The sequence below is a fragment of the Apium graveolens genome, chromosome 7, assembly GCF_009905375.1.
Source record: "Apium graveolens cultivar Ventura chromosome 7, ASM990537v1, whole genome shotgun sequence".
Classification (NCBI taxonomy): domain Eukaryota; kingdom Viridiplantae; phylum Streptophyta; class Magnoliopsida; order Apiales; family Apiaceae; genus Apium; species Apium graveolens.
Window position 1 is genome coordinate 179,087,333 of NC_133653.1, and position 15,337 is coordinate 179,102,669.

Below are 15,337 nucleotides of genomic sequence, written 5' to 3' on the forward strand. Positions count from 1 at the left end.
GTATTTCTCCCCTTCCCCATTTCTTCCTCCCGTTCTTTTCTCTGTTTTTCCGACGTTCTTCTCCGGCTTCCCCTGTTGTTCCGGTCTCGCCACCGTCGTGTTCTTCCGGTGAGCTTGGTGGTCCTGTTGCTTATTTGTATGTATATATCTATATATCTATCTATCTATATATATATATAGATTTGTATGTGCATGTGTGTATTGTGCCTGTGTGTGTGTTGTGATTGTGTGTGTGTGTTGTGGCTGTGTGTGCGTGTGTATTTGAACAGTGGGGTGAGTTGGGGCGACGCGTGGCCGCGTGCCTCCTTGTCCCTGTTCTGTGTTGCTGTTGGATTGTCCTTTTGGGCTGTCCATTGGTTGTTTTGGGCTTGCAGTTGGGCCGGATGTTTTTTGGGCCTTTTCCGTTGGGCCTGTTTGTGCATTTTAGTTTGGTGACTGGAAATTGAATTTTTATTTTCTGTACTGCAGGGAATTTTTGATTAATATTCATGAAATAAAGTTTTGCTGCGGGAAAAATAATATTAATCGGCGTAGTTTATTTGGGAACCCGTATTATATCAGTCGCCAATAAATTATACCGTCGTTGACGATGAACTTCGGTGAGTCAACGTTGGACGGTGATGGCTTTGTTCTGAGTCCTAAATTTTATAAATAAATAAAATAATTTGAATAACCAGTTTCGTAAGTAAATAATTTTGGGATTGTGAAATGGTGTTATGAATTGAGATTGTGAATTGTTGTGAAAATTTGGACGTCGATTGCGATCGACGGGTAGTCTTATAAACAAAGGAGTTGCTACCAAAATTTTCTAAAAATGTATTTGTAAACGTACGTATTTATATTATACGTGTTACCCTTATTTATGTTTGGATTACGTGATTATGTGTATAATAACTATACGAGTCGGGTTATCGGATTGGGTTATTAGGATTTGAGGATATCAAGCATGTCGGTATAACTGAATAGGTTATTCTGTATTTGTAGATCCCAGTCGAGTTTCCCAAGATCGAAATCAGCGTGAAAGCTATTTAGGGTTTGGTACAGCGTTGTAAGGCAAGTACCCCTGACCATTATTTTATAGTTCAGTACGTATAAATAGCTAAATGTTTTATTCTCGTAATGGAACATAAACGTTTTAAGGTACGTATCCCCTGTAGTTATAAATCACTCTTTTCAAATTATTTTGGGGGAAAAGTAACTTTGAAAGGTGCCTATCTCGAATGAAATAATTTGCAAACTGGATTTTTATATGTGTGCTGGTAAAATAAATGATTTTGAAATGAGATAGGTACAAGTATTTTGAAAACTAGATAAAACGATCAGATATGGGATACATAGGGGCCAGAGTAGGCCTATTGAGGTGGCGTAAGAGGCTAATTCGGTTGCGCGTAATATATAACCGATTAGTCCAGTAGGTCAGAGACCTAGCTAGTTTCTGAGTTCCGGTACAGGTAAATGGGATGGCAGTTAGAGCCGTCTGGTGTTGATAGCCTGATCAGCTGTCTTCACATATCCGTTATGTATCTGATTTGGATTTGTGATTCTCGTAAGGGTATAAGTAATTGATACAGCGGTTTTATAAATGTGAATAGCATGCTAAAATTGGACTCTGGTATTTACACAGCACACTACTACGTTGTTTTGATAAAGCATGCTAGTTAGTGATATCCAGTTATCTTCGATTTTCATTATATAATGTTGACATCCTGATTACAGCTCTGTTCCTATTATTGTTACATTACTGTTTTTATTCCGTTATTCATATGCCGGTACTGCTGAGCGATTATGCTCACCCTTGCAAACTATTATGTATAATTCGCAGATGCCTAGAAGACCAGTCAGACATAACCGTGTTCCCGCCCCTTCAGGACCAGGCTCCTCTGAGGTAGTTGTGTCAGACCATGAGATCTGACGAGTTGCTGAATAAAGTTAGAGTGTGTTAGATGTTGAATAAATGGTTTGTAATAATGAGAACCTGAATCATACTTGAACCTGGATCAGATCTTGGTTTGGGGTCAAGTTATAATATTTTAATAATAACCTTGTTGTTTATATTTTGGTAAATGTGTTTGGTGACGTCAACTCCTGACCCCGGGTTGAGGTCGTCACAATTTTGGTTTACTTATGCTCCTAAAAAAATTGTTCTTTTGGCTTGCTTGAGCCCCTAAAATAATTATTCTAATGGCTTGCTTGAAGTAATTCCAAAAAGAATTGCAACTTTTCCAACATGCTCCTCCATACCTACTCTGCAATTACTTAGCAAATAATCTTGCACAAGTCTTTGTTAGTAGACCGGCATATAACATTATCATTATATCACTACACATATATAACATTATATTTGTGCCTAGTGACAAGAGAGTTATTACTATAACGAATCTACTAGTTCATATTAAACTGTAACTTCAGTTAAAGTGCCATACCATGTCCTTGACGATTTCTTGAGTAAGATACTAGTTCATACCAACCTGAAGTGATCTTGTGAAGAAGAGATATACATAGTCCAATAGATCTGCAACTATAAATCTATTAACTGTTATGCATTGACTTCCTCTTTTGACTCACCAACCAGTAGTGCACTTGTACACATCTACTAGAGTCCAATTCCAAGTTTGAATGTGCATGGTTCCTGATATGTCGTAATATCCTCAAGTCTCATCACTGGTGCTTTCTGTTAGATATTGCTTCTTGAAAATAACCTAGCATCCAGTTTGGCCTTGTCCTTCGTAGCAATACCATTGTCATCCAGCTTTGACTTCTGGTTATCCTTGTACCAATTACAAAATTATCATTTGGTTTGGATACCAGCTTCCCTACAATCTGCTTGCTGACTGATTGAGCTCATCTTGCTTTGCAATCATCCAATCAATCCGGATCTATCAGAGCTTCTATAACTTTCATAGTTTCTTCTTCAGATAGAAAACTAGAGAAATAATCATTCGCACTCAGTAGCACTGCTAATCATTACTCCACCATCTGGATCACTTAATAACTAGACTATGGGAATAATATTGACATCAAACCCTTTATCTCAGTAGATATGTTCTTATAGTGTCCTATTGATTTTCAATGTGGTGTTGTGTATGACTAGTTGATCCTTCTATTGCTCCCCCTAAGCTGTTGCTGGGATTTCCTGAAATTCCTTACCCTTGATGACTGACTTCATTGAAATAATGAGTTATGTTATACAACACATTCCACTGCTTGGATATGAATCATCCATACCATTAATTTCTCCTGTAACAGCTTGGAGCATAGAGTTGTTGAACTGTGCACTAAGACTATCTATCACCTTCTATTGATCAACCACAAATGCCCTGTAGGTTGTAGACTCCATTGAGTATCATGAAGAATATCCTTATAAGTATTAGCTACAAATGCCAAGATCTTCAAACAAATAAAAACATTTCATTCTTTGCTCCTGTAGAAAATTCTCTCTAAACACTTTCAGGTTTTCCAGTGTTTGCTTCTGTTGACCATTAACTCATCAGTGGTCTTCATGTATACATCCTGGTCGAGGCTTGATCTTACTTGTTACAAACTGTGTTGACTACTTCAGCCCTTTGGTATTTAGAAAGTCTTAATTAGCTTGACAGTTTCCTTGTTGCTTTAATCAAGTTCCGGTTCTTCGTTTGTACCACTTCATTATGACACGGAGCTCCCAGTGCTGAATATGTCTCAGAATATTCTTGATGTTACATATTTTAATCAAAACTGCTTCTTGAATTCAGTCCCATTATCCGATCACGAGATTATTTCTTTTACAATTACTTCCAGCTTGATCTTCAGACATGATCAATCACAATCAATGATGTCTTGTCATGAGACGCACGAACAACAACTTTTTTAATAAGAGTAGTCAAACACCATCACTAAGGTATATCTTTACTTTGATGTGATATTTTCTTTGACTCCTCTTTCCGACATACCTGACATTTATCGTCTTCTGAATTCTAGATGAGGCAGTCCTTTCACTAACCCCTTTTCACAAAAGAGTTCCTTGAGTTGATGTTCAAGGGTGAGAGCTTCTAATGCCATAGCTAAACTTTTGTCAGATGAAGCTTTAGAGTGGAAACCATTGACTTCACCTTTCTTGAGATTCCAGTCTAGCCATAAGCATATCATTTTCTTACTTTAACTAGAGCAAGCTTCTCAACCTTCCTACTTCAGATGAGACACTAAACCTTCATTGAATTGACATTTTATCCATTGGTGCAAAACAGTCTGATAAGAGGATTTATGCCTTGATTCTTTAGCAAGAAAGATGCTTTAATTGTTATCAGTAACACCAATGATTAGTTGTTATCTGTGATACCAATTGTTGAGTGCATGATGACATTCCTTTTCTGCATAGCTTTGTCCCGTAATGAAAACCTTTGTTGTCATCTCTAAAGACTATTAACGAAATAGCTTTTGTTAATCATATTTGATTATGAGGCTCTTTCTTTGATCACATGCCTTGAGTATCAACTACCAAGAATACCTATGAATCACTTAACCTGTTATGTCCTGCACTCACAAATGGATTAACAGTTCTTGGTACCCAACTTATCAGTTTGGGTCCAGATGGATTAGAGATTTTATTATAAATAGAGATAACAATGTCTACAACCTTATCATGATAATTTTTATCTTTGACTGACCATTTTCTCCATATAATACCCTTGAAAAATTTGTCTCTAGGCTAGGGAAAAATGGTTCCAACCTTACATAAGGAGGTCTAGCAGTCTTTGCCCTATTGTAAATCTTAAACATGCTTTTTCTACAATTAATGCAAGTACTAAGAGATGCATTAATGGCATAAAAATAAGCAAGCATTGCATTAAGAATACATGGAATTCATTCAGAAACATTATACATAAGTATTAAGCAATATAGGTATGATATGGAACAAATAGAATTAACAAACTAATCACTTATTCTATCTAGTCCAATCTTGTTGGTATTTCTCATCTAGCTGTCTCAATCGAATCATAAACTAATACATCTTAACAAATAATTCAGATTAAATGAATAAATCACATTGTAATAGGATATAAAAGTTAAGAACAAACAAAGGTCTTAAGAGCTGGAAAACACATGTCTCACTAAAGCAACTAATCATGTTCAAAAAATATTCAAACACATATTTAAGATCAAACTAAAGTCACATGCACAAGTTAAACATCAATCCTAGTTAACAAAAAAATATTCTAGTGAGCTAGATCAGCATTATCTAAGTGTGATTCTACCATGCTTGTGTGAGTATTAAACATTTAAACACTAAGATCTTATCATGCATTGAATATTGAGAGCAAAATATTGCAGTGGTTCAAGAAATTGAAACCTGGGATATGTGAGTTGGACCATCTTTAGAGATTGCTATAAGAGCAAGATATTCATGATCTTCCTTCTCGCCATCTGATCCATCCCAACTCTTTCTCGATGTACTATAGGTTTTGACTGGATGCTTCCCTAGGAAAACATTCCACCTTTGTCTCAGCTCTTCAACTGAGTCCCTACTCATCCTTGTTTGTCAAGCTTCTTGTTCTGTTATAGTAAAACCCCGATAGTTATTTGACACATATTTCTTGTCATACCTGTAGCTATCAAATCTTGTTTATGTCCCAATATCAGTGTTGTAATCACCTCTTGAACCGAATCTGTAAAAGTCTCTGCTTCAGAATAGATAGGATTAATCCTTGGATATAGCTTATGTACTCCTTGTGAATTTGATGCGACTAAACTTCCCTGACATGTGGTACATTGCCCTGATGTCCAGTCCCTCAAATACTTCTACCTGAGCTTCCTTTGATTCAGTTATTCTCTCTGACATGTCCCCACTATCCTCTCTGACCTCGTCAATTCCTACCTTTCTGATCTCTATGATTCCAGGATAAATGTAGCATTGGTACAATTTATTGTGTGACTGTATAATCCGGAATTAGAAGAGTTACTTAAAATCTTCGAGAAAAATTGTACCCGTTTGAAAAACTAATGGTATCCTATAGAATAAGCCTTTGAGGAAGTTCCACAATTTTCTTCTGTAGGTCTTTTCTTTTTGGGTAAATGAGGTCAAGTCTCGTATATTAAACTAAAAGAGATAAGAATTTATAAGGGGCGATCCTTCTCCCAATTTCTAAGGAACAAGACTCCAAGAGAAACTAAGATAAGGATCGAAAATAAAACAAAAGGAAAAAACTAAATCACTCACACCCAAACAACAGGCCCAAAGGAGAGATAATAGAAAAAACCAAACAAAAAGTCCAGCAAAACCCATCCAAAACCACCAAGCCCAACAGGCCCAAAATAAGCACCCTAGCCAAGAAAACCACCATTCAGAGTAAATTCCAGGACAACCAGATGGGCCAATTACTTTTGCCACCTTCAAGATTTTCAGCAGGCAAACAAAAGAAACAACCACACATTCCAAATTTCCCAGACATGTAAGAATCCAGGGACAGCACCATTTAAGATCACCAAATGCTCTTAAAATATCCGCCCAGATTAAATCAACGCCAGTAAAAGCACGAAACAAAAAAACAAGCAAATCAAGAACACAATCATCTCTTGACACCAGCAACACGCGAGCAACAGCAGTATCACTACTCCAGCAAAACCCGAACACAAAGAACAGCTCCAAAAAACCAACCCAGCAGAAAAACACAAGCACACCAACCCAGCAAACCAGAAGCAGCTCGAAATTCTCAGGTTCACCTTGAATCTGCCAAAAGAACAAACCCCACCTTCATCAACGAAATCCCAGACGTCACAAACTCCTCCACCCTTCTGATTTCCCTTCGACCAAAACCGAGAACTACCCTCCCTGTCTTCCCCATGTTATTATTATTTTATGGGCTACATATAAATATATCAATTATATTTGCTATTTATTATATTGGGTTAAATTAAGTGATCAAATAAGAAACTCAATTAGATTTTAATTTATTGTATGGACCTAATAAGTGGATACCTAATACCAGGCCCAATTAAATTATAATGGGAGATTTAATTAGGTGGTATATAAAAAGGGTTATAGTCCCCAATATATCAAGTACACGTAACGGCTTATCTTCTACCCATCAGAGAGAGCCATTGAGAAACCCTAAGGAGTATTTGGTTGAGGAAGACAATAATCAAGGACACTATACAGATTCAGATACCGTTACGATTATCGCCTTATGGATTCAGGTACGCTTCCGTCTTTGGTTTAATCTCGATAATTAAATATGATGACTACGGTCTTTGTCTCTATTTTAAATAATTATGTGTTTATAGAACTATTAAATTCTATCAATTGGTATTAGAGCCACTTCATATTTAGATTATCGGGAATTACAGCTCTTACGTATTTTAAAATTATGACATATATGTCCTGTATTTTAGATGATTTTCGGCGCGTGTAATTTGAATGTTTGATTCTGTAATTTTGATGAAACCTTTTGTTTTATTTTATTCAAGCACGCCCATTGTTACTCGTTCACTCGTGTCATGAAAATTAAACTAAATAATTGTTGAATGTTTTTTGTTTGACGATTAATAGTTTGGCCATGTTTATTCGGTAGTACAGGAGGGTATAAATCCCAACTAATATGCTAATCTCTTGTGACTTAAAGTAAATTAATGGATTCAGTATGTATGCCTGCTAAATAACATGAATAACAAGTTGATGCACCTCTGATTATTGCTTGGTACATTAGATTCAGCAATGTACATGCTTTGCCTGTGTATTCTGTTTTTTGTCTTCCTGGATTTAGAATATTGTTGAGGTATTTTACGAGCCTAGTTACACTTCTTGATTGAATTATGGCTACAATTTCTGTTAATTCCTGTGATTTAAATTTATTTATTGGTAAATTTATATTAACTTATTTATTTAAGTGGTCGAATATTTTTAATTTAATTGATTGAAGCAATATGTCGCCAAAGTGACCTCTTTTGTGTAGATTAATTAATTTAAAATTATTATTATGACGATAGAATATTTAATTTTATGCAAATTTTATCGGCCCAAAGGAAGGTAATATTTGGCCAAATGTAAAATATTCTTGTGATAATAAGTGTGTAGCAATATTAAGGTTTTCATGTGAATAATAAGTCGGTCCAAAGAAAGGCCTATTATTTGATAGAAATTAATTGCTAATACTTGATTATTGCATGGAGAGTACCAATTGTAAATTAAATTTTCTGTCAAAAGACTAGAATTTAATGTTGCGCTAGGTATCTTGTGATGGTTTTTCCAATATTTAAAATTTATCACATTATTGTATATTCTAGTTTTTTGAGCACTTGTCATATATTTGTTTTCTATTTCAGTTACTGCTAGTGTTAATTCTGCTTCCACTCAGTTGAGCATGATTCCAATGTTGAATGGGACAAACTATGTAACGTGGAAAGAGAATGTTGAGATCGTTCTTGGGTGTATGGATCTCGACCTTACGCTAAGGAAAGAGCAACCAGTTCCCACTACGGATGATCCCAAGACAGATCAAATTGAGAAATGGGAACGCTCTAATCGCATGTGTCTGGCGATCATGAAGCGAACGATTCCAACTGGCTTTCGGGGCTCTATTGCTGAGAGCACAAGTGCCAAGAAGTTCCTCTCCGAGATTGAGCAATATTTTTCTAAGAATGAGAAAGCGGAAACGAGTAATCTTCTGTCAAAACTCGTGACCATGAAGTATAAAGGAAAGGGTAACATAAGGGAGTACATCATTGGGATGTCTAATCTTGCTGGCAAACTCAAGGAACTCAAGTTAGAACTTTCGGATGAGTTACTTGTTCACTTGGTTCTTATTTCTCTGCCTCCTCAATTCGGACACTTTGTGGTGAGTTATAATACTCAAAAGGAAAAATGGACTCTTAATGAGCTTATTTCACACTGTGTGCAAGAGGAAGAGAGGGTTTTGTGAGAGAAGACTGAGAGTGCTCACTTGACATCAAGCTCTCATGATAAGAAGAGAAAGAGAGGTAAGGATATTGCAAGTGGAAAACCCAAGCATCAGTTGTAAGAGAAGCAGGATAAGGGAACAACCTGCTACTTTTGTAAGAAGGCTGGACACATGAAGAAAGAGTGTTCCAAATATGCTGCTTGGCGTGTGAAGAACGATAAGACTTCTGTCTTTGTTTGTTCTGAAGTTAATTTGGCTTCTGTACCTAAGGATACTTGGTGGGTAGATTCTGGTGCTACTACTCACATAAGTATATCTATGCAGGGTTGTCTATGGAGCCGACCGCCAATTGATGCCGAAAGATTCATCTATATGGGCGACGAAAATAAAGTTTCAGTTGAAGCTGTTGGAACATTTAGATTATTATTAAAAACTGGTGTTTATTTGGATTTATTTGAGACATTTGTTGCACCGTCTTTTAGACGGAATCTTATTTCTATTTCCTGTTTGGACAAATATGGCTACACTTGTTCTTTTGGAAATAATAAAGTGTGTTTCTCTTTAAATTCAAATGTGGTTGGTACTGGTTCTTTGATTGATAATCTTTATATGCTTGATACTGTTGTTTTTAATAATGAAATTTTGCACTCAAGTGCAAAAGGTACAAAGCGTAAGTTAACTGAGAATTCTGCTATGTTGTGGCAGAAGCGATTAGGTCATATCTCTAAACAGAGAATTCATAGGCTTGTGACTGATAGAATTCTTGATCCCTTAGATTTAAGTGACTTTCAAGTCTGTGTTGAATGTATTAAGGGAAAACAAACAAACTCGAGAAAGTTAGGTGCCAATAGAGCTACAAGTGTCTTGAAACTGATTCATATCGATATATGTGGACCATTCCCTACGGCCTCTTGGAACGGTCAACGGTATTTTATCACGTTCATAGATGATTACTCTAGGTATGGGTACCTATACTTGATACATGAGAAGTCACAAGCTCTGGACGTATTTAAACAGTATAAAGCTGAAGTTGAACTTCAACTAAATAGTAGTATTAAAGCTGTCAGATCTGATCGTGGTGGTGAATACTACGGTAGATATGATGGATCAGGTGAGCAACGTCCAGGACCCTTTGCTAACTTCCTAAAGGAGTGTGGAATTGTTCCTCAGTACACTATGCCAGGAAAACCAAATATGAATGGTGTTGCTGAGAGGCGAAACCGTACTCTTAAAGATATGGTGAGAAGTATGATAAGTCATTCTTTCTTGCCTGAATCACTTTGGGGAGATGCACTAAAGAATGCAATTTATATCCTTAACCGGGTTCCAACTAAAGCAGTGGCCGAAACTCCTTACAAACTTTGGACTAAGAAAACACTTAGTATTAAGCATTTACATGTTTGGGGTTGTCCAGCTGAGGCAAGGCCATATAGGCCGAATGAAAAGAAACTGGACTCTAGGACGGTTAGTTGCTATTTTGTTGGGTATCTGGAATGTACTCGCGGATTTAAATTTTATGATCCCGCTACTAGATCCTTCTTTGAGACTGATAATGCCAGATTTTTTGAGGATATTGATTTTGGGAGGGAAGATATAGGTAAAAGTATTATCTTTGAAGAAGATAGTCATGATCCTATTTATGACTCTGCCGAGAGCTATGATCAGATTATGATACCTATCATTGTTCAAGGCCCTCCGGTTCAAGACAACACTGAAATTCCCCATGAGGAACCAATTGAGCAAACTCAACAACCTCATGAATCACAAGAAGTGCCACTAAGGAGATCCACTAGAGAGCGAAAGAGCACAATTCCAGATGATTATGTTGTTTTTCTACAAGAACATGAAGATAGAGTTGGCATTGGGGAAGATGATCCTGTAAATCTTCAACAAGCCATGCAGAGTCCTAACTCTCAAAAGTGGATTGATGCCATGAATGAAGAGATGCAATCTATGAAAGACAATGACGTTTGGGATCTTGTCGAGTTGCCTAAAGGCTCAAAACCTATTGGTTGAAAATAGGTATTTAAAACCAAAAGGGATTCGAGTGATAACATCGAAAGATATAAGGCTCGTCTAGTTGCTAAAGGATTCACTCAAAAGAAAGGTATCGACTACAATGAGACTTTCTCTCCGGTTTCCACGAAAGACTCATTTAGAATTTTTATGGCACTTGTGGCTCATTATGATCTAGAGCTACATCAGATGGACGTAAAGACAGCGTTTCTCAATGGAAACATTGGCGAGACAATTTATATGGTGCAGCCAGAAAACTTTGTCATTGGAGATCCAAAGAATATGGTTTGCAAATTAAAGAAGTCCATCTATGGTCTCAGGCAGGCTTCTCGTGAATGGTATCACAAATTTCATCATGTAATCACATCATATGGTTTCGAAGTGAACTTGGTGGAACATTGTGTATATCACAAGTTCAGTGGGACCAAATTTATCTTTCTTCTCTTATACGTTGATGACATCTTACTTGCTACTAATGATATAGGCTTATTGCACGATACCAAGAAATTTCTCACTAATCAATTTGAGATGAAGGATCTCGGTAACGCCTCTTTTGTATTAGGAATTCAGATACATAGAGATCGATCTCGAGGTATTCTTGGATTGTCACAAAAGAGCTATATCGAAAAGATCCTGGAAAGGTATGGCATGAAAGATTGTGCACCGATGGATACACCCGTGTCTAAGGGAGACAAATTTAGTCTCAAACAGTGTCCCAAGAATGAACTTGAGATAAGGGAAATGCAAAGGATACCATATGCATCGGCAGTGGGAAGCCTAATGTATGCTCAAGTTTGTACTCGTCCTGACATACCATTCATTGTTGGAATATTGGGAAGATATTTGAGTAATCCGGGAATGGAGCAATGGAAAGCAGTGAAACGAGTCTTACGGTATTTGAAGAAAACAAAAGACTATATGCTCACATACAGGAAATCAGATCATCTAGAAATCGTTGGATATTCAGATTCTGATTTTGGAGGATACAAAGATGAAAGAAAATCTACTTCGGGCTATGTTTATCTACTGGCTGGTGGAGTGATTTCATGGAGGTCTTCCAAACAGACGGTCATAGCTTCATCCACCATGGCTGCAGAATATATAGCATGTTTCGTGGCATCCATGGCTGCGAAACTTTATCACTGGTTTGCGTATCGTTGATGGTGTTGAAAGACCATTAAAGATATTTTGTGATAATAAATTAGCAGTGGAGTATTCAAACAACAATAGGAGCACTACAGATGCAAAACATATAGATATTAAGTTCCTAGTTGTTAAAGAAAAGATTCAGAGTGGACAGAGTTCGATAGAACACATTGGCACTAACTCCATGATTGCGGATCCGCTCACTAAGGCGTTAACACCTAAGGTCTTTCACGAGCATACTACTCATATGGGTGTTACCTTATGTGATACTTTGGTTTAGTGGGAGCTTGTATTTTGGTGTTTTATGTAATAAACATTGAGTTGTTTATGTTCTGCAGAATACAGTTGATGGAATTTTATTAAATGTCACTCTACTTTTGTTCAATTTTCTTATTGTGGTTTAACATCGAGTTGAGAAAATTGGAATCAATCTCGTTAGAGATGGCCTAAGGACTAGTTGGAAATAGACATTATATAGATCACATTACATGTAATTTCTATGCCACTTATCCATGCATTGATTCATGTCGTTGAATATATTTGTGTGGTAACCCTGGAAGGTTTAGTCACGTAAAGTTTGTGATGAATGCCGCCAGAATCTCATACATATATAGTAGACAGACAGAATTGTTTTGGTAAAATCTAAGGACGATAAATAACATAAAGTTGTGCACTAAAGTTTTGTATAATTGATTTTGGATTCATATGAAGCCCAAGTGGGAGATTGTTATTATTATTATTTTTAATAATAATTATTATTTTATGGGCTACATATAAATATATCAATTATATTTGCTATTTATTATATTGGGTTAAATTAAGTGATCAAATAAGAAACCCAATTAGATTTTAATTTATTGTATGGACCTAATAAGTGGATACCTAATACCAGGCCCAATTAAATTATAATGAGAGATTTAATTAGGTTTTATGTAAAAAGGGTTATAGTCCCCAATATATCAAGTACGCGTAACGGCTTATCTTCTACCCATCAGAGAGAGCCATTGAGAAACCCTAAGGAGTATTTAATTGAGGAAGACAATAATCAAGGACACTATACAGATTCAGATATCGTTACGATTATCACCTTATGGATTCAGGTACGCTTCCGTCTTCGGTTTAATCTCGATAATTAAATATGATGACTAAGGTCTTTGTCTCTGTTATAGAGAATTATGTGTTTATAGAACTATTAAATTCTATCACCCCAAACCTTAACCAGCAACACCCAAAACCCACCCTGCAAAAACACCCACTGCATCTCCACCTGAATCTGTAGCAACGGACTGAAAATCCACCCGGAAGACCGAACCAGAAAACGCCCCTGCTACAGAAAACTGGAAAAAACCTGCAGAACCACCATAGAGACATCAAAAAAACCCCCATCGCCTTCAGACCCAACCTAAATCTACTACCCTTACCCAGAAACCCTCTAGCACACACCAGTAGAAACAAACTAGAAATGCAGCTAACAAGCCCACACACCAGGGGATTAGACATAGACCAACAATCCCAGATCAAACACCTGCCATATTCAGAAAAATTCCCCAGCTAGCCAAAAATCCAAAAAGAATCTACCAAGGCCAACTCCTCTCAGACCAACAGCATCTTAAAGAGCCTGAGACATGCAGAAAGCACAGCATCTACACAGGCATCAACCTTGCTCGACATTGCCGAAACTCCAAACGAAACCAGCATCCCAACTTGCAAAAAACCTGAACTAATTTCCTGAACTTCAAAGCAATAACACCGCAATAAAGAACTCCATTTTTGTAGGTCTTGAAACCAGCTTCATCGGAATAAGATTTTCTTCGAAAGATTAAAATCATCTTAAAAGTACGGAGAAATCTTGAGTTTACCAATACTTCCGGTACCCTTAATTTAATATTTAAGAGAAATTTAAATTTCCAGAAGTTTTATTTTCTTAGAAAATAAATTAATCAAAAATAAATATTTACGAAATATTTAATTTTCAAGAATTTTGAATTTTCTTAAAAATTAATTAAAATGTAAATTAATATTTAAGAAAAATTTTAAATTTGAGAATTTTAAATTTTCTGGAAAAAATAAATAAATCAAAAATAAAATTTTGGGGTTATAGAAATTCTTAAGTGCTTACTTCCGACCCCTTATTTTTCTTTGGACTCTCTAAGTTGCGACCTGCTTTGCTTTGGTATTGTGTCGTAAGTCACAAAACTTCTGCCTTGGTTTATTTTTTGTTTTTCCATTCCAACTTGCGACAAGCAGTTGCGACTTGCATAGCTAGGAGAGAAGGCCTTTTTCCTTAGAATATTTTTCCAACCATCCTAACTTGCAACCTGATTTTCTTAAGCTTAGTTGTCGCATGTTACAAGTTAACCATATAAATGATTTCCTTAACTTGCGACCTACACTCCTGATTTTTTTTGTTTTCCGCGCGTGTTACTCAACTTCTCCACTTTAACCAATTCCTATGCATTGTTCTTGCTCGTAAAGAACCATGTTAACACTTCAGGTACAAAATCTTGTTAATCACATTTGGTAGCCACAAAATAAGATTGATCAAATAAGTTGTCAAACCAGTACTAACACCTAAGCGAACAAACAAAAGCAAGTGCCAAATATTGTAGCTGCCGAAGTGAACCACCAAATAAAATGAACCGAAAAAAGTTTAATCTAAAAGTTTTTATTTACTAAAATTTAAGTGATAAATTAATTTAGTCAAATTTCTAAAATAAATTTATTTAAATTAAGTTCATATAATAAACTTATTTAAATTAAATTTATAAAATGAATTTGCTAAACTGAATTTACAAAATAAATTTATGTAAATGCAAATTAATAAAATAAATAATTTTAACAAGGTCTCTCGTCAATTGGAGTTCCAATAGTTTCTGCACACCATGTTGCACAGGGCTAAGAATCCTGATTTGTGTATCAATCAGTCAGCTTTGATAGCAATTGTGAGGTCCCGAAGTATCGTAGAAGGGGGGATTGAATACGATACTCACTAAATTAAAAAATTCTTTCGAATCTTTTATGGATATAAAATTTAGTATTCGGTTAGTGGTTCAGTGTTCTTGAGGTGAATAGCATTTAGGATAGTAAAACGAGGAACAAAAGATATTCGGGGAAATATATATATTCATGTATAAATCCACGAGGGTGTTGCTAAACCCCGGTAAATAAATTAATCGGCTACAATCTAAGAACAACAAAGTTCCTAACTTCTATAAAGATCAACAAATTAAATCCTATACAATGATCTAGCTTTTGTTTGTCTAAGGATTTAATTACCGGGTAACGTTTATAATGCCCCTATGAAT

General features: G+C 36.1%; 1 protein-coding gene across 1 annotated transcript; it reads left to right on the plus strand.

Annotated features, from left to right (window-relative positions):
* The first annotated feature begins 7,160 nt into the window (after nt 1–7,160).
* Nucleotides 7,161–8,891, plus strand: LOC141674210 (uncharacterized). The gene is made up of 2 exons (XM_074480933.1): nt 7,161–7,170; nt 8,296–8,891. Exons 1-2 carry the CDS (start codon nt 7,161–7,163, stop codon nt 8,889–8,891), a joined length of 606 nt encoding a protein of 201 aa, XP_074337034.1.
* Nucleotides 8,892–15,337: the final 6,446 nt, after the last annotated feature.